The following is a 24,315-nucleotide window of genomic DNA, read 5'->3' as shown; positions in this document are numbered from 1 at the left end:
ATACTTAAGTATCAAAAGTAAATGTAATTGATCAAATATACTTAAGTATCAAAGGTAAAAGTATAAATCATTTCAAATTCCAAATAGTAAAGAAACCTGACGTCACGATTTTACAGTTTTTTAAATTTACGGATAGCCAGGGGTACACTCCAACACTCAGACATAATTTGTAAACAAAGCATGTGTGTTTAGTGAGTCTGCCAGATCAGAGGCGGTAGGGATGTTCTCTTGATAAGTGAGTCAATTGGACCATTTTCTTGTTCTGCTAAACATTCGAAATGTAATGAGTACTTTTGGGTGCCAGGGAAAATATATGGAGGAATGTAGCGGAGTTAAAACTAAATGTTGTCAAAAATTTAAATAGTGATGGAAAGTACAGATACCCCCAAAAAACGACTTAAGTAGAACTTAAAAGTATTTTTACTTAAGTACTTTACACCACTGCCATGTTGGCGGGTATTTTGACTGATGGGAAAGTATTGAGTGAAAGGTGAGTGAGAGTCAGACAGACATTCAGGCAGGTTTAGATATCTGACCTGCGGCAGGTAAGAAACACCAGGTGATCACGTTCTTATTGGCAGGTAAGAAACACCAGGTGATCACGTTCTTATTGGCAGGTAAGAAACACCAGGTGATCACGTTCTTATTGGCAGGTAAGAAACACCAGGTGATCACGTTCTTATTGGCAGGTAAGAAACACCAGGTGATCACGTTCTTATTGGCAGGTAAGCATCCAGACAGATTGACACATAACGAACAGACACACACAGATGCGCGCACACACACGCATTCACGCACACACACACACTTTGCTGCAGACCCACAACACACACTCACACAATGACACCCACTCCAAGATGTAAAATTGGTATGTAGACGTGTGTATTCATTCAAACAACAACAGAATACATATTAAAACGAGTCTTCTCTTCCTTGTCTCTCAGAGTATCCCTCAGAATGGATCATCATGTGTGACCCAGCCCCACTCCCAACACCAACCACAGTCCCATGGTGGTATGAGGGGTCTAAGCTGCAGCATGGCTGGACAGCAAGCACTGCCCTCTGCCCAGTCCAACTCAGTCATCACCCAGGCCCACTCCATGCTCACACACTCAGGGTAAGCACACAGAGACAAAGAGTCAGACACACACACACAATTACACACCAAACACACACATCTTGTCAACATGTTACTATCCTCTACCTCTACCTTTCACCCCTCTCTCTCACCTTTCTCTCTCCCTCCCTCCCTGTACCTCTCACCCCTCCCCCTCTGCTGTCCTAACCATAACTCATTCTGTCTGTAGCAGGCTGTCATTCCACAGACAGTCTAATTTATTAGGCCTTAATGAATTAGAGAGAGCGAGAGAGAGGGGGATGGGGAAGAGGGAAAACAATTGGAGAGAGAGAGAGAGAGAGAGAGGAGGGGGGGGGCTACTGGCTATTAAAATACACCATTGGTCCCATTCAACCTCCATCCCTCTTTCTGTCATTCTCTTTCCCTTTGCATCTCTTTCTTTCTCTCCATCTCTCCCCATATTTCCCCTCACCCGCCATCTCTCCCTCGGCCATTGACAAAACCATCTGGTTCAAGCTCTAGTCCCGGCCCCGACCAACTCCAGGCCCTGTTTCAGCCCCGGCCCCAACCCCGACCAACTCCAGCCCCTGTTTCAGCCCCGGCCCCAACCCCGACCAACTCCAGACCCTGCTTCAGACCCGGCCCCAACCTCGACCAACCCCAGACCCTGCTTCAGCCCGGGCCCAACCCCGACCAACACCAGACCCTGCTTCAGCCCCGGCCCCAACCCCGACCAACCCCAGACCCTGCTTCAGCCCCGGCCCCAACCCAGACCAACTCCAGCCCCTGTTTCAGCCCCGGCCCCAACCCCGACCAACCCCAGCCCCTGTTTCAGTCCTGGCCCCAACCCCGACCAACCCCAGACCCTGCTTCAGCCCCGGCCCCAACCTCGACCAACCCCAGACACTGCTTCAGCCCGGGCCCCAACCCCGACCAACCCCAGCCCCTGTTTCAGCCCCGGCCCCAACCCCGACCAACCCCAGACCCTGCTTCAGTCCTGGCCCCAACCCCGACCAACCCCAGACCCTGCTTCAGCCCCGGCCCCAACCCATTACATTTACATCATTACATTTAAGTCATTTGGCAGACGCTCTTATCCAGAGCGACTTACAAATTGGTGAATTCACCTTATGACATCCAGTGGAACAGCCACTTTACAATAGTGCATCTAAATCATTTAAGGGGGGGTGAGAAGGATTACTTTATCCTATCCTAGGTATTCCTTAAAGAGGTGGGGTTTCAGGTGTCTCCGGAAGGTGGTGATTGACTCCGCTGTCCTGGCGTCGTGAGGGAGTTTGTTCCACCATTGGGGGGCCAGAGCAGCGAACAGTTTTGACTGGGCTGAGCGGGAACTGTACTTCCTCAGTGGTAGGGAGGCGAGCAGGCCAGAGGTGGATGAACGCAGTGCCCTTGTTTGGGCGTAGGGCCTGATCAGAGCCTGGAGGTACTGTGGTGCCGTTCCCCTCACAGCTCCGTAGGCAAGCACCATGGTCTTGTAGCGGATGCGAGCTTCAACTGGAAGCCAGTGGAGAGAGCAGAGGAGCGGGGTGACGTAAGAGAACTTGGGAAGGTTGAACACCAGACGGGCTGCGGCGTTCTGGATGAGTTGTAGGGTTTTAATGGCACAGGCAGGGAGCCCAGCCAACAGCGAGTTGCAGTAATCCAGACGGGAGATGACAAGTGCCTGGATTAGGACCTGCGCCGCTTCCTGTGTGAGGCAGGGTCGTACTCTGCGGATGTTGTAGAGCATGAACCTACAGGAACGGGCCACCGCCTTGATGTTAGTTGAGAACGACAGGGTGTTGTCCAGGATCACGCCAAGGTTCTTAGCGCTCTGGGAGGAGGACACAATGGAGTTGTCAACCGTGATGGCGAGATCATGGAACGGGCAGTCCTTCCCCGGGAGGAAGAGCAGCTCCGTCTTGCCGAGGTTCAGCTTGAGGTGGTGATCCGTCATCCACACTGATATGTCTGCCAGACATGCAGAGATGCGATTCGCCACCTGGTCATCAGAAGGGGGAAAGGAGAAGATTAATTGTGTGTCGTCTGCATAGCAATGATAGGAGAGACCATGTGAGGTTATGACAGAGCCAAGTGACTTGGTGTATAGCGAGAATAGGAGAGGGCCTAGAACAGAGCCCTGGGGGACACCAGTGGTGAGAGCGCGTGGCGAGGAGACAGATTCTCGCCACGCCACCTGGTAGGAGCGACCTGTCAGGTAGGACGCAATCCAAGCGTGGGCCGCGCCGGAGATGCCCAACTCGGAGAGGGTGGAGAGGAGGATCTGATGGTTCACAGTATCGAAGGCAGCCGATAGGTCTAGAAGGATGAGAGCAGAGGAGAGAGAGTTAGCTTTAGCAGTGCGGAGCGCCTCCGTGATACAGAGAAGAGCAGTCTCAGTTGAATGACTAGTCTTGAAACCTGACTGATTTGGATCAAGAAGGTCATTCTGAGAGAGATAGCGGGAGAGCTGGCCAAGGACGGCACGTTCAAGAGTTTTATAGAGAAAAGAAAGAAGGGATACTGGTCTGTAGTTGTTGACATCGGAGGGATCGAGTGTAGGTTTTTTCAGAAGGGGTGCAACTCTCGCTCTCTTGAAGACGGAAGGGACGTAACCAGCGGTCAGGGATGAGTTGATGAGCGAGGTGAGGTAAGGGAGAAGGTCTCCGGAAATGGTCTGGAGAAGAGAGGAGGGGATAGGGTCAAGCGGTCAGGGATGAGTTGATGAGCGAGGTGAGGTAAGGGAGAAGGTCTCCGGAAATGGTCTGGAGAAGAGAGGAGGGGTTAGGGTCAAGCGGGCAGGTTGTTGGGCGGCCGGCCGTCACAACCCAGACCAACTCCAGCCCCTGTTTCAGCCCCGGGCCCAACCCTGACCAACTCCAGACCCTGCTTCAGTCCCGGCCCCAACCCCGACCAACCCCAGCCCCTGTTTCAGTCCTGGCCCCAACCCCGACCAACCCCAGCCCCTGTTTCAGTCCTGGCCCCAACCCGACCAACCCCAGACCCTGCTTCAGTCCTGGCCCCAACCCCGACCAACCCCAGACCCTGCTTCAGCCCCGGCCCCAACCCAGACCAACTCCAGCCCCTGCTTCAGCCCCGGCCCCAACCCAGACCAACTCCAGCCCCTGCTTCAGCCCCGGGCCCAACCCCGACCAACTCCAGACCCTGCTTCAGTCCCGGCCCCAACCCCGACCAACCCCAGCCCCTGTTTCAGCCCGGGCCCCGGGCAGTGTGGTGGTGGTGTGGGTTACATGGCTGTGGTTATCACACTACAGCGCATGGAGATTAGGCATGGCTCTGTCTTTCCTCTCAACTCCAGACATCTGGCCCTGCTTTGTGAAACCTGTCACACACACAGCTACTAACTGGAGCTAGGTAGCTACATGTATCTCTGGTGTGTGAGGCAGCAAGTTGAGCTATCTAGTCAGTCCATGTGCTGGAAAGATGGTGTGTTATGGATACCTTCTAACATACCTTTATGAGCCCTTACATTCTCTCTCTGGCCAATCGGTGACGTTCATTGATTGTTTCAGAACTTCAAGACACTGCTGCTAGAGGTCTATTCTCAGTCCCTAATGGCACCCTATTCCCTTTAACCAGGGCCCATAGAGCTCTGGTCAAAAGTAGCGCACTATATAGGGAATAGGGTGCCATTTGGGACACAAACCTAGAGTTTCAGAAGTAACAGAAGTTCTATGAGCCCTTCAGAAGAGTTAGAGTGGGCTTAGCTACAGCAGAGCACAACACAGCATAGTACAGTTGAGTAGTACAGTCCAGTTGATTACAACATAGTACTATTAGAGTACATTGACTAAGGAAGGGAAGGGACCATATCACATGGCCAGTTAAAGTCAGACAACGTCTTGCTCTGTAGCCCAGGCCGAGCTAGCAATGAGGTGATCTGTGTTGGATTCCGGGGATCTGACTGTTTCTCCCTGTGTTTACCACTGGTTTCTACGACGACCCCATCTCCGAGTGTCTGGCTGTTGGCCCGGGCAGACTGTTATGGTTACGTTAGGAGGCGTTGTTTTGGTTCGGCTCTTTCTTTTCTTTTTGCACGTTTATTTCGCTGCTTGCTAAAGAGTCAGTGGTGACATCACCAGGGATGACCTCAGCGCAGCGAGGGAGGACCACGCAGTCTGATTGGCTGAGGGCCAAAAGCATTACATCATCACATCGCACCCCAGCCCCTTCTGTGGCGTATGTCTCTCCCTCTGCTCAATCTATTACTTTCCCCCTCTACTTTCCATCTTTCTGTCTCTGTCTCACTCTATCACTCTATCACTCTAATTGAACCTCCTCTCTTTCTATCACTTTATCTCACCGTACTTTCCATCTCTTTCTCAGCTACATCAAACTTTCTCCCTTTACATCTCAATCGCTTTCTTCTCTCTCCCTCAACCTCTCCACTCTCCCATGTTTCTCTCTATTTTCTCTGTCCCTGATCTGAGACCAGTGTAGAGGCTGTTTACTGAGGTTCTCTGACGTCTGAGTATTTCTTTCTCCCACTGATCTCAGACCTGTCCCTGGGCCCCTCTCCTCCCTACTGCACCTGAGGAACAACAGACAGAGACAGCCCCTGGCCGCCTCCATGCCTGGCACCCTGCCAGACCCAGCCATGCAGGGAGCATCTGCCCAGCACATGTCTGTGAGTACATACAACGTTTCTTACACTGGCCTTCTTTAAGGAGCTTATACTTGAGCAATACCTCTTGCTTGTTACATTGCTATTACCAAGTCCCAGTATTACATTGTAATTATCTAGTAATTATCCGTTGGAACTGATTTAAACGGGAAGCATTTACAGGCTGTATAGATTTCCAATAGATTTGACTTGTTTTCAAGGTTAAATTGTGTAGAAATAATAAGTAATTTGTTATGTTCCTCAGATGGAAAGACAGATGTCTATGGGATCCAGTATGATGAGCATCCAAGGTCCCGCCCACAACTCTTCCTGCTCTTCACCTCAGGTACTGACCAATCAGAATACTCTTTCATGGTCCCGACCAATTAGAAGGCGCTTTCTTCTTTCACATGATGTTCATGTTTCTGCATGGTTCTCTATGATGACAGAGATTAGAGGAGCTGTTGTTTGGGCTTGTTATCCTGAACTTTTTCTTCCAATACAAACATGGAACAGCTACTCACCTCTTATGTATGTCATGTTTTTCATGCTGCCTATGCTCTTGCACACTCTCTCACCTTTTCCTTCTCACATTTACACGCACACACACACATATGTACGCACACACACACACTCTCTCTTCTCTCTCTCTCTCTCTCTCTCTGTGGGGCCCCATTCACCCTCTGGCTATTCTCATTCCTCCTCGGCTGGAACAGAGAGGAAACGGAGTGTAACTCTACACCTTTACATACACTATCCCCAACCAGAGGAAGTCACAGTTTACATGTTCTCCCTCTAGCCTTCTTTATCCCTGTAATTCACTCAAAATTTATATATTTCTGAATCTCTGTTTAACTTGACCTTTTTCTCGCGTATTGACCTTTTTTCGTTTTTAAAGGCTGTCTTGAAGAATTTGCTCTAAGTAAAATCCAGCACACAAAACACACACAAAACACTCTACAACTTTAAACAGGCACTAGACTCTCCAAGAGACTCCCCAGCCTCACACATGCACAACACACACAGGAAATGGCCTCACGTGCTGACCCTGTGCTTGGGGACTATATGGTGTCATGTTTCTGAACCAGAAAGGTCTCGGGCTAACATCTGACCCACAGCCTGGGGCTGGTTGGTCTATGTGTTCTAACACTCTCCTCCTCTCGTCTGAGTAGCAGCTCTCTCTATGGACTCATATCTATACCTGTTTTGACCTGAGGACTTTGACATGGCCAACATACAACTGTCACTTGTCTAGGAATTTTATAATGAATTGAATGACTCGTTTCTGGACTTTGTATTGGGACAAATATATAGAAATAGTGTTTTCTAAAGTTGATGTATTTTAAACATGTTGTTGTTTAGCTTGACAAATGGCTCAGCAGATTAGAGAATGAGACTTGTGGGTTTATTAATTGTATAGCATCTAGGTTAGCTTTACTGAAAGTAGGTCAAGTTAGCTCCTTTCTAGAATTCAATAACTCTGCAAGTTAAATAAGTTAAATAGTGAGGCCTTCAGTGAGGGAATGTATGCATCCCAAATGGCACCCTTTTCCCTATAAAGTGCACTACATAATTTATGACCAGAGTAGTGCACTATAAAGGGAATAGGTTGCCATTTGGGACGCATGTGTGAAACAGTGATGGATGTCTGTTTGACTCTGTCACATGAGGTAGAGTACAGTACGGCATGGTTTCAGGGTGATCAGCCACACAGAAATATCAACCTGTTGGACTAATGTACCAGTATAGAACTGTGACGGAATCATAGAACCAGTGTTACAGGGTTTCTATGTAGTAAACACAACTCCAGGACTCTTGTACTGTTGCTTCTGAGTGTGTGTGTGTGTGTGTGTGTGTGTGTGTGTGTGTGTGTGTGTGTGTGTGTGTGTGTGTGTGTGTGTGTGTGTGTGTGTGTGTGAGAGAGAGGAAAAAGGGAGAGAGTGTGTGTGTCTGTGTGGCTGGCAAAACTGGCATAGACAGCTACATGACCTCATCGTTGGCACTCTCTAAATGCACTCCATTTTTTCATTGGTGAATGGAACAGAAAAAATAAACTACTTCTCTTAAAGAAATATTGCATAACCGAGAGCAATAGTAATGTTGGATGATGTCATTCCCCAGAAACACTCTCTGTTTCTGTCCCAAACGACACCCTATTCCCTACATTTGACCAGAGCCCTATTGCCTGTCTATAGGTTCTGGTCAAAGGTAGCGCACTATATAGGGTGCCAATTGGGACACAAGCTTTGCCCGGCCTCTCTTGCTGAGTGTGAGAGATCACTGCTAGAGCTGTGAACTGACTTGCCTAGTTAAATAAAGGTTAAATAAAAACATTTAAAAAATGTGTTGGATTTGCCCCAAACATAACGCTTTGCATTTGGTCCAAAAAGTGTATTCCTTTGCCATGTTTTTTTGCAGTATTACTTTAGTGCCTTGTTGCAAACAAGATGCATGTTTGGGAATATTTGATTCTGTATATTTGTATTGTTATTTTCACTGTGTCATTTAGGTAATTATTGTGGAGTCACTACAATGTTGTTGATCTATCCTCAGTTTTCTACCATCACAGACCTAGAACTCTGTAGCTGTTTTAAAATCACCAATGGCCTCATGGTAACATCCCTGAGCAATTTCATTCCATTCCTGCAGCTCAGTTCAGTTCAGAAAGATGACTGTATCTTTGATGTGTCTGGGTGGTTAAGTACATAATCCACAGCATAATTATTGACCATGCTTAAAGAGATATTCAATGTCTGATTTGTTATACCAATCACTGCCCTTTACCAATCACTGCCCTTCTTTATAAGGCTTTCGAAAAGCTCCTTGGTTTTTGTAGTTGAATCTGTGCTTGAAATACAATACTTGACTGAGGGACCTTACAGATGTTGTATGGGGAACAGAGGAAGGGTCAGTCATTCAAAAATCATGTCAACCCCTATTATTTTACACACTGTGTGTCCATGTCATTTATTATGTGATTTGTTTAGCCAAATTTCAATCCTGAACTAATTTAGGGTTGCCTAAACAAAGGGGTGAAATACTTATGCAACGACAATATTTTATTTATTTAAAAATATAAATATCTTCCACTTTGACATTAGAGTATTTTGTGTAGATTGTTGCCAAAAAAATGATAATTAAATACATTTTAATCCCACTTTGTAAAAAAATAAAATGTAAAATAGCTTGCCTATGTATTAGTCATATTCTATTATAGAAGTGAAAAGTTTCATTACAATTCGCTATATATTAATTTTCAGAAATGTTTGTCAATTTACTTTTATTGTTTAATAGAATTGTGTGTTTTTATCTAATCATGGCGTCATGGGGTGGCTCAATGACAGACATGTATTTGTTTAAAATCTATCACTTGATGGTTTCATTTCAGAGAGACCAATGATCATGTTTTTTTGCAAAATGCCAAATATCTGCCTTACTCTCAGGGAGAAAAGTATTACTATTGTGTTTTACAGTCAAATATAACAAATAACTACATTTTTTTATAAAGAACTTTACAAATTATACATTTGTGACAATATATATTTTTTTATTCAAAAAAATATTATCCAGAGTGACTAACAGTAAGTGCATTCATCTTAAGATAGCTAGGTGAGACAACCACATATCAATCACACATACATGATATGAACAGTCCATTCCAGCTAAACAATGGATATATACAACATGCAACAATTTAAAAGATTTTACTGCATTACAGTTCCTCTAAGGAAATCAGTCAGTTGAAATAAATTGGGTTTCACATCGCTGGGAATACAGATATGCATCTTTTGGTCACGGATACCATTAAAAAAAAGTAGGGCGTGGATCTGAAACCCAGTCAGTATCTGGTGTGACCACCAGATGCCTCATGCAGCTCGACATACAGTATCTCCTTCGCATAGAGTTGATCAGCCTGTTGATTGTGGCCCGTGGAAAGTTGTCCCACTCTTCTTCAATGGCTGTGCAAAGTTGCTTGATATTGGGTAGGAACTGGAACACGCTGTTGTACCAGAGAATCCCAAACACTGGGCCATTTTCAGCTTCTAGGAATTGTGTACGGGGGGGCAGTGCATTATCATTCTGAAACATGAGGTGATGGCGGCGGATTAATGGCACAACAATGGGCCTCAGGATCTCGTCAGAGTATCTTTGTGCATTCAAATTGCCATCGATAAAATGCAATTGTGTTCGTTGTCCGTAGCATATGCCTGCGCATAACATAAACCCACAGGCACCATGGGGCAATCTGTTCACAACATTGACATCAGCAAACTACTTGCCCATATGACGCCATACAGGCTGTCTGCCATCTGCCCGGTACAGTTGAAACTGGGATTCATCCATGAAGAGCACACTTTTCCAGCGTGCCAGTGGCCATCGAAGGTGAGCATTTGCCCACTGAAGTCAATTACGACACCAAACTGCTGTCAGGTCAAGACCCTGGTGAGGATGACTAGCACACAGATGAGCTTCCCTGAGACGGTTTCTGACCGTTTGTGCAGAAATTCTTCAGTTGTACAAACCCACAGTTTCATCATCTGTCTGGGTGGCTGTTCTCAGACGACCCCACAGTTTCATCAGCTGTCTGGGTGGCTGGTCTCAGACGACCCCACAGTTTCATCAGCTATCTGGGTGGCTGTCCTCAGACGACCCCACAGTTTCATCAGCTGTCTGGGTGGCTGTCCTCAGACGACCCCACAGTTTCATCAGCTGTCTGGGTGGCTGTTCTCAGACGACCCCACAGTTTCATCAGCTGTCTGGGTGGCTGTTCTCAGACGACCCCACAGTTTCATCAGCTGTCTGGGTGGCTGGTCTCAGACGATCCCACAGTTTCATCAGCTGTATGGGTGGCTGTTCTCAGACGATCCCACAGTTTCATCAGCTGTATGGGTGGCTGTTCTCAGACGATCCCACAGTTTCATCAGCTGTCTGGGTGGCTGTTCTCAGACGATCCCACAGTTTCATCAGCTGTATGGGTGGCAGGTCTCAGACGATCCCACAGTTTCATCAGCTGTCTGGGTGGCTGGTCTCAGACGATCCCACAGTTTCATCAGCTGTCTGGGTGGCTGTTCTCAGACGATCCCACAGTTTCATCAGCTGTCTGGGTGGCTGGTCTCAGACGATCCCACAGTTTCATCAGCTGTCTGGTTGGCTGTTCTCAGACGACCCCACAGTTTCATCAGCTGTATGGGTGGCTGTTCTCAGATGATCCCGTAGGTTAATTTTATTGGATTTATTTAACCTTTATTTACCTAGGCAAATCAGTTAAGAAAAAATTATTATGTACAATGACGGCCTACCCCGGCCAAACCCGGACGACGCTGGGCCAATTGTGCGCTGCCCTAATTGTGCGCTGCCCTATGGGACTCCAAATCACGGCTGGTTGTGATACTGCCTGGAATCGAACCCGGGTTTGTATTGAAGCCTCTATACTGCTTGCTGGTATCCCTGCTTGCCAGCTCACTTTCCGTTGGAATCCCAGGTCTGTCGTTGCACCTGGATTCCATCTCCGGTTTCTGGCTCACCTCTTTAACCATTAGGCTAACTGCCGCCCCTGTAAGGTGATACACACAAGTGATACACTTAACTTATCAAGTGATACACTTAACTTAAGATATCAAGTGATACACTTACCTTAAGATATCAAGTGATACACTTAACTTAAGATATCAAGTGATACACTTAACTTAAGATATCAAGTGATACACTTAACTTAAGATATGAAGTGTCATTGATGATTGGTACTTCTTGACCTCTTAACTGTTTTCACAACTGTAAAAGAAGAGAAAGAATAAGAAAAGCAATGCCGACTTTCAGTTGTATTCCTTTGCTCAGTTCAGTGGGGATGTTTGTTGGAAATGCTTTAATGCCTTTAAACACCAAGTCTGTTTTTTGGACAGAAATAAAAATCACTTGGGAGTTGGTAAGAAAGGGCCTGTAGAGATGAGTTTTAATTGTAATTTCATGGTAGTATGTTTTGTTATGTTTTTATTCCTTAGAGAGCTAAAACCGTGGGTCACCTCCACCAACACCAACACCCACACCCGGGAGCTGTCGCCAATGGTAACATGGGTCCCACCATGGGTAACATGATGGAGATGTCACCGCGCCAACGGCACACTCAACTGCAGCAGCAGCATCATCAGCACCTGCAGCAGGCTCCGCCCATTTCCTACCAGCAGCACTGCCACGCCCCTCCACATCACCTGGGAAACACCCACAGCCTGGGCCACCAATCAGGGAACGTGCCGCATCATCCGGTTCACCAATCACCTCCCTCGCACCTGCAGGCCAGCCACACCCACCAGACCTCGCCTCACCTGCCCCTCCACTCCATAGCTGCTCAGGTACAGTATAACCTAGTTGTTGACATGACAACCACTCTACAGTGCCTTGCGAAAGTATTCGGCCCCCTTGAACTTTGCGACCTTTTGCCACATTTCAGGCTTCAAACATAAAGATATAAAACTGTATTTTTTTGTGAAGAATCAACAACAAGTGGGACACAATCATGAAGTGGAACGACATTTATTGGATATTTCAAACTTTTTTAACAAATCAAAAACTGAAAAATTGGGCGTGCAAAATTATTCAGACCCTTTACTTTCAGTGCAGCAAACTCTCTCCAGAAGTTCATTGAGGATCTCTGATGATCCAATGTTGACCTAAATGACTAATGATGATAAATACAATCCACCTGTGTGCAATCAAGTCTCCGTATAAATGCACCTGCACTGTGATAGTCTCAGAGGTCCATTAAAAGTGCAGAGAGCATCATGAAGAACAAGGAACACACCAGGCAGGTCCGAGATACTGTTGTGAAGAAGTTTAAAGCCGGATTTGGATATAAAAAGATTTCCCAAGCTTTAAACATCCCAAGGAGCGCTGTGCAAGCGATAATATTGAAATGGAAGGAGTATCAGACCACTGCAAATCTTCCAAGACCTGGCCGTCCCTCTAAACTTTCAGCTCATACAAGGAGAAGACTGATCAGAGATGCAGCCAAGAGGCCCATGATCACTCTGGATGAACTGCAGATATCTAAAGCTGAGGTGGGAGACTCTTTCCATAGGACAACAATCAGTCGTATATTGCACAAATCTGGCCTTTATGGAAGAGTGGCAAAAAGAAAGCCATTTCTTAAAGATATCCATAAAAAGTGTTGTTTAAAGTTTGCCACAAGCCACCTGGGAGACACACCAAACATGTGGAAGAAGGTGCTCTGGTCAGATGAAACCAAAATTGAACCTTTTGGCAACAATGCAAAACGTTATGTTTGGCGTAAAAGCAACACAGCTCATCACCCTGAACACACCACCCCCACTGTCAAACATGGTGGTGGCAGCATCATGGTTTGGGCCTGCTTTTCTTCAGCAGGGACAGGGAAGATGGTTAAAATTGATGGGAAGATGGATGGAGCCAAATACAGGACCATTCTGGAAGAAAACCTGATGGAGTCTGCAAAAGACCTGAGACTGGGACGGAGATTTGTGATCCAAAACATAAAGCAAAATCTACAATGGAATGGTTCAAAAATAAACATATCCAGGTGTTAGAATGGCCAAGTCAGACTCCAGACCAATCGAGAATCTGTGGAAAGAACTGAAAACTGCTGTTCACAAATGCTCTCCATCCAATTCAGTCACTCGATGTGCAAAACTGATAGAGACATACCCCAAGCGACTTACAGCTGTAATCGCAGCAAAAGGTGGCGCTACAAAGTATTAACTTAAGGGGGCTGAATAATTTTGCACGCCCAATTTTTCAGTTTTTGATTTGTTAAAAAAGTTTGAAATATCCAATAAATGTCGTTCCACTTCATGATTGTGTCCCACTTGTTGTTGATTCTTCACAAAAAAATACAGTTTTATATCTTTATGTTTGAAGCCTGAAATGTGGCAAAAGGTCGCAAAGTTCAAGGGGGCCGAATACTTTCGCAAGGCACTGTATATCAAGCTTTGTTAGTTTAGCGTGAGGGTGGTTGCCAATTGCTGTAATCTGACATCTGTAAAATTGCCTGTCATCACCACTGTTGCATCAACATTATGGAGCTATTGCATAGACCTTTTGAATCCCAAATGAACCCGTTTCCTATGTAGTGCACTCAAAAGTAAATTGGAATTAGGGTGCTATTTTGAAGGCAGCCCTTATCACAGAGGATCCAAAGTGGTACAGGTTTAATGACCCTTGTTTGTCTGTTGTGCAGTTGTCTCCAGCAGCGCAGCAGATGCATTCATCCCAGCAGACACATTCCCTGCATGCAGGCCAGGCGACTGGAGGACGCCGCAGGAGGTCTGTGGACCAGGACCCAGACGAGCGCAGGCAGAAGTTCCTGGAACGCAATCGAGCTGCGGCCACTCGATGCAGACAGAAGAGGAAGGTCTGGGTGTCTGCTTTGGAGAAGAAGGCAGAGGAGCTGACGCACAACAACATGCAGCTGCAGGTACGTTTATTCGAGGGTTGTCACCATACCAATACAGCGATACTACCATGACTGATTTTCCCTGGACAAAAGTAAAACTCAAAGCAGACTAAACTCTTTGGTCCTTAAAAAAAACGATTTAATGTTAAATATTGTGTGCTATAGCACGGAAATCAAACCGTGATTCAGGGTGACATAAGGCTGCTTCTTTCTAACAGTAGGACTTTTTTCCTCTGGTATCGTGACAACCATAGACAACATGAGTTTACGCACGCATACACATATACTCACACATTGTCACACTATCACTAACCTTTCTGTCCCTCGTACCATTCCAGAACGAGGTGACTACTCTAAGGTCAGAGGTTGGCCAGCTGAAGCAGATCCTGCTGACCCATAAAGACTGTCCTGTCTCCGCCCGCCAGAGAGAATCACAGGGGTACCTCAGTGAGTAACACCCCGACCCCGCCCATCCTCAAAACACCCAGAGGTATACCCCTACCCTCTACAATACTCCTATCCCAAAACACCCAGAGCTATATCCCTACCCTCTACAATACTCCTATCCCAAAACACCCAGAGGTATACCCCTACCCTCTACAATACTCCTATCCCAAAACACCCAGAGGTATACCCCTACCCTCTACAATACTCCTATCCCAAAACACCCAGAGGTATACCTCTACCCTCTACAATACTCCTATCCCAAAACACCCAGAGGTATACCCCTACCCTCTACAATACTCCTATTCCAAAACACCCAGAGCTATATCCCTACCCTCTACAATACTCCTATCCCAAAACACCCAGAGGTATACCCCTACCCTCTACAATACTCTTATCCCAAAACACCCAGAGGTATACCTCTACCCTCTACAATACTCCTATCCCAAAACACCCAGAGCTATATCCCTACCCTCTACAATACTCCTATCCCAAAACACCCAGAGCTATATCCCTACCCTCTACAATACTCCTATCCCAAAACACCCAGAGGTATACCCCTACCCTCTACAATACTCCTATCCCAAAACACCCAGAGGTATACCCCTACCCTCTACAATACTCCTATCCCAAAACACAGATTGCTACTCCTATCCCAAAACACAGACTCCTAGTTCTAGTTCTATCCCAAAACACAGACTCCTAGTCCTATCCCAAAACACAGACTCCTAGTTCTAGTTCTATCCCAAAACACAGACTCCTAGTCCTATCCCAAAACACAGACTCCTATTCCTATCCCAAAACAGACTCCTAGTCCTATCCCAAAACAGACTCCTAGTCCTATCCCAAAACACAGACTCCTAGTTCCTATCCCAAAACACAGACTCCTAGTTCTAGTTCTATCCCAAAACACAGACTCCTATTCCTATCCCAAAACACAGACTCCTAGTCCTATCCCAAAACACAGACTCCTAGTCCTATCCCAAAACACAGACTCCTAGTCCTATCCCAAAACACAGACTCCTAGTTCTATCCCAAAACAGACTCCTAGTTCTATCCCAAAACACAGACTCCTAGTCCTATCCCAAAACAGACTCCTAGTCCTATCCCAAAACACAGACTCCTAGTCCTATCCCAAAACACAGACTCCTAGTCCTATCCCAAAACACAGACTCCTAGTCCTATCCCAAAACACAGACTCCTAGTTCTATCCCAAAACAGACTCCTAGTTCTATCCCAAAACACAGACTCCTAGTCCTATCCCAAAACACAGACTCCTATTCCTATCCCAAAACACAGACTCCTAGTTCTAGTCCTATCCCAAAACACAGACTTCTAGTTCTATGCCAAAACACAGACTCCTAGTTCTAGTTCTATCCCAAAACACAGACTCCTACTCCTATCCCAAAACACAGACTCCTATCCCAAACACAGACTCCTAGTCCTATCCCAAAACACAGACTCCTAGTCCTATCCCAAAACACAGACTCCTAGTCCTATCCCAAAACACAGACTCCTAGTTCTATCCCAAAACACAGACTCCTAGTTCTAGTTCTATCCCAAAACACAGACTCCTACTCCTATCCCAAAACACAGACTCCTAGTCCTATCCCAAACACAGACTCCTAGTCCTATCCCAAACACAGACTCCTATTCCTATCCCAAAACACAGACTCCTAGTCCTATCCCAAACACAGACTCCTAGTCCTATCCCAAACACAGACTCCTATCCCAAACACAGACTCCTAGTCCTATCCCAAAACCCACAAGGAGACATACTGTACCATGTGTACCATGTACATGGTCCCATGTGAGTGTGATGGGCCTGTTACACAGGACCCTTCTGCAGAGTGTGAGACACTCCTATTGTTTTTAGTGATACCTGGGTCTTAGCAGCGACCCACTGGTTGAATCAACGTTGTTTCCACATCATTTCAATTCAATTAAGCTGAACCTACAGGAGGTTGGTGGCACCTTAATTGGGGAGGACGGGCTCGTGGTAATGGCTGGAGCGGAGTCGGTGGAATGGTATCAAATACATCAAATACATGGTTTCCATGTGTTTGATGCCATTCCATTCGCTCCATTTCAGCCATTATTATGAGCCGTCCTCCCCTCAGCAGCCTCCACTGGTTGAACCAGCGTAGAATAGACGTTGAATTGTGCCCAGTGGGATGGCCCTGTGAGAGACTTGTGCTGCTCGGTATAAAACTTTCATAAATTCAAGGTATGATTCACTCCCAAGAACACTTGATGAAGTGCCTGGCACACTGGCAAAATGTTACATGTCCAGGATAGCAGCTTAAAGCCTCACGTTCTTGACGCCCAGTGTAGCTCCCTGTCAGAGGGTCTCCCCAATTCAAGAAACATCCAGAGTCAGAAATACAGGTATCAGAAACACAGGGCTACAGTCTCGAAATGGTTGGCATATGAGGTTGAAAAGGGAGATCGAAAACCCCTTTGCACCTTGATGACTGAATTGAAACATCTATGATGCCTATTCTTGTCAGAATGATGGTTGATGTAACCAGTGAGCACATTCTTGGGTGTTACAGACAGATGTACTTTATTGGTATATTTCCATTTTTGCTCGATTTGCTCCACAGTAATGCAAATGTCAAAATAAAATAGCAATTTTCCTTATATGAACTGTACATGAGTTGTCATTAATTATATAACATAACTGCTTTATTTCTAGTGATATTTTGTTATTTTTATCTATAGTGTTTTATTGTAGACTTTCCTCTGGACCCAGATCTTAAACAGAGAGAGAGAGGGAGCTGTCAAACACTAGCCAGGTCAATTTGATTGACAGCTGTCTCTGTGCCCCAGGTCCAGGGAGTTCGACAGGAAGTCCCTCCCCCCTATGTCCCGGGTCGCAGCAGCAGGCCATCCAATCCAACAGCATCTCCACCTCCTCAGCTGGAGGGGGCGATGGAGTGCACAGCAATTAAAAATTAAAGTGCGGGTGGGTGCGCATGTGGTTCAGAACATAGAGTTGGATAGAGAGCTTCCAATAATGTCCCAGGAGACAAACTCTCTAGTACATCTCTATGGTTCAGAATCAACCCCCCTCCAATTGAGTACAGGATGAAGTTACTCCTAAACACTGAGCTAAGGTCAGTTATGTGTTTCCCCCCTAATGGTTAAGGTTAGGATGGGGAAGGGTGAGCTGATCCTTGATCTGTGGTTAGAGGCAACTTCTATCTGGAATCAGGGACTAAACCCTAGGTGGGTGCATCTCATTAGTCTTAAATGGCTCCCTCTCCTGGTCTCCTAGCCTCTATGGACACATGTATAGCAGAACTGGACTGGTCTCTATAAGCCTTACATCTCCGGTAGGTTTGCAAAATTCCGGTAACTTTCCCAACCGTGATTTCTGGAAAACCTGTGCATTTTGGGAGAGTTACCAGCGTTTTGCAACTCTAGTCTCTGTCTCTCTAACTGTGTGATCATTGTCACCTGTGAACTGGATGGTATTGTGTCTGGGGGAATCAGTCGACCAATGTGTCTCAGTTAGTGGGAAATCAGACAAGTACTGTACTATCTATTCCAGGACTGCTTCATGGCTGTGTGTCTGCAAACATACTTGTTATCATATCACATTTTTCTTAGTGGCAGTATTATTATTTTTTTGAATGCGTTGGAGTTGGGTCTTGTAACTTACACCATGACTAGGACCAGGAGTTTCTCCAGGAACAACTCTGGGGCTTAAAAATAGCCTGTTACTATGGACCAGAGTTTTACCTAGTCAGGTCACTGGGTCAGGTTAAACTCCTGGCTCTAACCATGACTAAATAATGTTACTACATTGCGTATGTGTTTGTGTATGGTTGTATGTATAACATAGGCCTCTCTGAAATGCAGAACGTGAACGAAAACTAATACAAATGTACATTTTATACAAATTTATATCAAGTCCTATGAATAGGATGCCCTTGTTTTGTAACAATGTAATGCAAAGCCTCTTTTCCCTTTGAAAGTATTACAATGTTTGTACATACATTAAGTTGGGCCCAGAGTTTTCCTTGACCACGTCACTTGACCAAGATAACTCCTGGCCCTTTGTTTAACCTCTGTAAAGCACTTACTATTTTCCTACAGTGTATTTATCATGTAAACTAGGCTCACACAGTACGTTGGCCTATAACCTGTTACCTGTATCTATGTATCCTTCTGTGTCTGTATTGTGATGTGTTTTGTTTATTTTTTTTGTACAGATATTGACAATCGCTACAAACCTAATACGAAAATAAAAGCACTTATTCTCTGGTATCTTATTGTGATTTTTACTCAAGTTCGGTTGCCTCCATCAGGAGAAAATGTCATTTGATCTAATAGGCCTGTCAGACGAATGGTTATAGTCTGCCCCCTAGCGATATCTTCTGGAACTGAAGACAGTTTGAGGCACCCTGATTGAATGAGTCAAAGGTCAGTGATCACAGATTTATTTACCCGTCTGTAACTTAGCTTTAGCAGGTTGAGTGAAAGAAAATGGATGTGAGAGGGCCAAGAACTAGTCAAAGTCAATAGTGATGACTTTTATTCACTATCAGTAGGGGACAGGCCCAATCCACTATAGTTTAACAAAACCTTAAGTAACATATCAGTCTTAAATAACTAGGATATTGAAGTGGATTATGCTGTTTCTGTTTCATATCTCAGACCGTGTTTCCTGGTCTATATGTCTGTCTGTGTCTGCTGTTGTTATGGTAACACACTGTTGACAGGCTTGGAGTGTAGAGCTGATCAGGCCTGAGTGTTGGAGGTACTCCACCCGGTCTACCCAAAAAAACACCTAACTATTGCCAGACTTTCTGTCTTGAAACACATGCACACACACTTTAAGTACATGATGAAACACACACACACACTTGCACAAACGCAGGCATACATTACACACGCAACATGTTTTCTAATGAATGAATATGCAGTATTACTACAAACGTTAAACTTACTGCCCTTCTGTAAAAATAGCAAAACTATAACACCGGTTTCTTTATTTGTATCGGAGCCATATGAACAAAGGACTTACACCATTATTTGCAAAGGCATCGGTCTTTCTTTTCATACAGACAAATGGACCATTACATCCAACAGTCAGGAAATGCATGGTTACTTACTTGTTACTTAGCACCAGCACAATACATAGTTGAGTATAAAAGTATAAAAACAGAAAAACAAATAATTATTTCTGCCAACCAGCAGCCATCTTTTCTTGCATTTTCAAGCACATTACAAATGACATTTTATACACAATTTAATGTCTATTAGTCTAATATTAGCACCAGATGAAATCAGGTAATTCTCTCTCTCACACACACACACACACACACACACACCCACACACACACGGCAATGGAACAGGAAATGCATGAGGCTTAGAGGAAGCCTGTGGGATTGACATCCTGTAGTGTCTGAATCAGCCCCGATGAGCTCAGCTATTTGATCACCCATAAAAAGACAACTTTGGTCATAACACATCTATAACTGTGGTCATATGGTCATAGCCCATGAACAGAACTATAACTGTGGTCATATGGTCATAGCCCATGAACAGAACTATAACTGTGGTCATATGGTCATAACCCATGAACAGATCTATAACTGTGGTGGTGTGGTCATAACCCATTAACAGAACTATAACTGTGGTCATAACCCATGAACAGAACTATAACTGTGGTCATATGGTAATAACCCATGAACAGAACTATAGCTGTGGTCATAACCCATGAACAGAACTATAACTGTGGTCATATGGTCATAACCCATGAACAGAACTATAACTGTGGTCATAACCCCTGAACAGAACTATAACTGTGGTCATATGGTCATAACCCATGAACAGAACTATAACTGTGGTCATAACCCATGAACAGAACTATAACTGTGGTCATATGGTCATAACCCATGAACAGAACTATAACTGTGGTCATAACCCCTGAACAGAACTATAACTGTGGTCATATGGTCATAACCCATGAACAGAACTATAACTGTGGTCATATGGTCAAAACCCATGAACAGAACTATAACTGTGGTCATAACCCCTGAACAGAACTATAACTGTGGTCATAACCCATGAACAGAACTATAACTGTGGTCATATGGTCATAACCCATGAACAGAACTATAACTGTGGTCATATTGTCAAAACCCATGAACAGAACTATAACTGTGGTCATAACCCCTGAACAGAACTATAACTGTGGTCATATGGTCATAACCCATGAACAGAACTATAACTGTGGTCATATGGTCAAAACCCATGAACAGAACTATAACTGTGGTCATAACCCCTGAACAGAACTATAACTGTGGTCATATGGTCATAACCCATGAACAGAACTTTAACTGTGGTCATATGGTCATAACCCATGAACAGAACTATAATTGTGGTCATATGGTCATAACCCATGAACAGATCTATAACTGTGGTCATATGGTCATAACCCATGAACAGAACTATAACTGTGGTCATAACCCATGAACAGATTTATAACTGTGGTCATATGGTCATTACCCATGAACAGAACTAAAACTGTGGTCATATTGCCTGAACACAACCTTACTGTGGTTCTGTGGTCATGAATATAACCTTGTGGTTCTATGGTCATAACTCAACCCTGGCTGTGGTCCTGCTATGGTCATGAAGTGCTCCAGAGTGCAGGTTAAATACCAGTCCACTTCTGTCTCTGTCTCTGCAGCATCTTACACATTCTCCTGAGGATGTTCCTTCCTGGTGATGGCATCTTGGTGTTCTCAGGTTCCAAATATGGATTATCTAATGCTCACAATAAAAAATATATATTCTAGCACTTAAGTGGGTCACAGCGCAAACATGTTTTCAAGTTCCAGGTCTATGGTGTTTATTAATCTGAGAACCTCTGCATGTCACTGTTGTCTCTACGGGTGGGGCTGATGTCAAGGAAACGGTCGCAGGGGAACTCTATAAGGTCGCCCCCTTCCTCCAGGGTTCCGAGCCGTGGCGGCCGGCTGCTCTGGAAGCTTGTGAAGTCTGTTGACACCGCCGCCGTTGTTGTCATGGAGCTGCGGAACGGTCGCCGCGTGGAGTACATGTGGCGCACATGCACTGCTGACTTCCTCCTTTTCAGCTTCCGCCTCAAACTTCGCCCCAGCCAGGCTCCTCCAATCACCAGAAGAAGGACGGCGTTGCCGGCCAGTGTTCCCACGGTGACCAGTTGGAGGTCAGAGGTCAGTGTCTCTTGGTGATGAGCCTCTTCTGGGAGAGTGACCAATCCGGCGCAGTGGTCCCTGGGCGCCACCTGACACACAGACCCTCCCACCACACCCTCAACACAAGCCATGTAGGTGATGTCTGGGCTTAGTTCTCGTAACATCACCGACCGCGCCGCGCCACGGGCATACACGTACCGAGGAAAACGGTCAGATGACCCAAAGCGGTCAAACAGCACTCGGTAGTGGACCTCTTCTAGTCCCGGTCTGGCTCCCGGTGTAAAGCGGCTGTGGTCGCGTGTGGTCCAGTGGACCGTGGCCGTGCTGGAGGCGACCTGGTCGACTGTCACGTTGGTGATGAAGTGGTGGTTGAACACACAGGGGTCGGTCACTGCAGGTATAACGTCCTTGTGACCGCCTCTGAACAGGTCAAACCGCTCCTCTTTTCGAGGAGTGGGAGGAGAGGAGGTGAGGAGCTCTGTGATTGGCCCACTGAGATGGTTACCATGGCTATTTTGGTGGTCAATTGTCTGAGGCCAGGTTGTGGTTGGAGGCGTGGGGTTGTTCAGGAGAGGGGCTTGTGTTTGAGGAACGCTGCGGCCCGGAACGGAATCCCACCTCCCTTTTTCACGCTTCCCAGAAGCCTCAGCAGAAGGTCGCGACCTTGGGCTGGCGGATATTTTCTTCCTCCTCTTCCTGTTTGATGACAGGGATTTGTCCCGCTCATCTTGCCCTCCCTGGTCCCCTTGGATACCCACCTCCTCATCTCCCTCCTTCCTATCCTCTCCCTCTCTACCCCTGCTCACCTTCTCTATTGCCTTCATCTCCACTCCCTCTCTACTCCCAGTTTCCCTATGCTCTTCTCCATCCTTCTTTTCCTCTGCCTCTATTCCTCTCCTCTCCACTTCTATCTCCTTCCTCACCTCTCCCTGCCCTCTCTCCCTGTCCTCCAGCTCCTTCTCCAGGACACCCCCTCCTCTGCTCTCCTCAGGCCTAGTCTGGCTCTCACACAAGTGGCTCCAATTCCCTGGGGGCTGCAGCTGGGAGCTGTTGATATAATCTAGATACTTCCCCCTCAGTGTCGCTGGGTGATGACACTGCAGGAAAACGGTCAGCAGCTTCCCCTGAGAGTGCGCCGACTTCATCCACTGCTTCAGCTCGCCCAGGCGGCAGTCACACGTCCAGTTGTTGCCATGGAGATCCAAATCGTAAAGGCCGCTGTTGAGAGCGAATATGTTACCGGAGAGGCTCGTGAGCCTGTTGTCTTTGAGTTTTAAAACACTCAGATGCTTCAGTTGTTCAAAAGCAGAGGGGTCCACTGTGGAAATTTGGTTGCAACTAAAGTCCAGCTCCTCAACTCTCTCCAGCGGGTCGAGAAGTCCTGCGGGAAGATTCTCCAGTTCGTTCCCGTCAATCAGAAATTCTGTCAAGCTCGACAGTCCTTTCAACGACTCGCTTTCCAAATGGTAGATGTTGTTATTGCTGAGGGATAGTTTAGAAAGCTTTTTCAGATTCTGAAAGACGTGGTTTCCGACGTGTTGTATTTCATTTTCAGAGAGCAGCAACGTATTCAATGACCTGAGCTGGGAGAACGTAAACACATTACGCACGGCTGTCAGTTTGTTCTGCGCCAGGTTGAGAAAGCGCAGTTTGGTGAGCTTGGAAAAGGCGTTTCTGTGAATGTGACTCAGCTGGTTCCATTCTAGATGGAGATAATGTAGATTAGTCAAGCTCTTGAAGACTGAATTCTGTAACAGTTCTATGGCATTCCCATCCAACCTCAGCTTCACAATGCTCTCCAAGTTACCAAACAGCTCTGGAGTAATCTTCTTAATGTCATTGTTATTGCCATACAAAGTTGTCAGTTTTGCCAGTGACTGTAAAGTTTCTGGGGGTATTGTTGATATCAGATTGTTGCCCAAATACAGCTCCTCCAATTTGGAGAGCTTTTCAAACGCTTTAGGGTGAATGGTCTGTATTTGATTATACTGTAAGTTCAACCTTAGAAGATTTCCATACCGTGTGAAGTCGAAGGCGGAGATGTTACCGATGAAGTTTCCGCCGAGGCTGAAGACAAGCACGTCCTCTGGGACCCGCGAGGAGTGCACCTTGGGCACCGCGCGCAGCCCCCGGTTTGTACAGAGGATGTGCTGCGCTTGCTGGCAGTCGCAGCGCTCAGGACAGAAGCCGCTGACGGGTGAAGGCGAGAGGAACCCGGCACAAGAGAAAAGGAGAAAGCAGATGACACCAACGAAATTACCGGTATCCATTCCAAAACGGCAGTTGGCTCAAGCTTCTGATGCGGCATTCCCCCTTTGTGTTCAAGTGCAGTTACCCCGACTCTCCACTCTCACTTTGGTGTCCGATACATATGTCAATTTTTCACTTGTTGCTCCGTCATTGTGGAGGAAAGTTGTCCTACACTTAGTTTAGTGTGAAAAGGTGTCTGGATCCATGGCTAAAAACTGCGGTTCATAGAATACATTTATTTGTGCGCTGCGCTGTCATTCCGTGTGAGGAAACGCTCACCTCCCCAGAATGATCCATATC

At 46.1% G+C, this 24,315-nt stretch overlaps 2 protein-coding genes across 4 annotated transcripts in view; one reads left to right on the top strand and one right to left on the bottom strand.

Annotated features, from left to right (window-relative positions):
• The window catches only part of LOC135551875 (cyclic AMP-responsive element-binding protein 5-like), a 32,158-nt gene extending 13,315 nt beyond the window's left edge, over window positions 1-18,843 (top strand). For 2 of the 3 annotated variants that reach the window (XM_064983146.1, XM_064983147.1), the window contains exons 5-11: window positions 945-1,117; window positions 5,597-5,726; window positions 5,968-6,048; window positions 11,702-12,049; window positions 13,909-14,145; window positions 14,463-14,571; window positions 17,401-18,843. In XM_064983146.1, coding sequence (XP_064839218.1) covers window positions 945-1,117; window positions 5,597-5,726; window positions 5,968-6,048; window positions 11,702-12,049; window positions 13,909-14,145; window positions 14,463-14,571; window positions 17,401-17,522 — 1,200 coding nt within the window. In that variant the 3' untranslated portion in view covers window positions 17,523-18,843. Of the gene's footprint in view, window positions 1-944; window positions 1,118-5,596; window positions 5,727-5,967; window positions 6,049-11,701; window positions 12,050-13,908; window positions 14,146-14,462; window positions 14,615-17,400 lie in introns of all 3 variants that reach the window. The other variant, XM_064983148.1, reaches the window with a different exon arrangement.
• Window positions 18,844-19,551: 708 nt separating this feature from the next.
• LOC135551868 (TLR4 interactor with leucine rich repeats-like) lies at window positions 19,552-24,315 on the bottom strand. Its single transcript, XM_064983140.1, has one exon. It carries the CDS (start codon window positions 24,033-24,035, stop codon window positions 21,441-21,443), a length of 2,595 nt encoding a protein of 864 aa, XP_064839212.1. The 5' UTR covers window positions 24,036-24,315; the 3' UTR covers window positions 19,552-21,440.

This window comes from Oncorhynchus masou, chromosome 13 (genome assembly GCF_036934945.1).
Source record: "Oncorhynchus masou masou isolate Uvic2021 chromosome 13, UVic_Omas_1.1, whole genome shotgun sequence".
NCBI lineage: Eukaryota > Metazoa > Chordata > Actinopteri > Salmoniformes > Salmonidae > Oncorhynchus > Oncorhynchus masou.
This window is presented reverse-complemented; position numbering and strand designations above follow the sequence as displayed.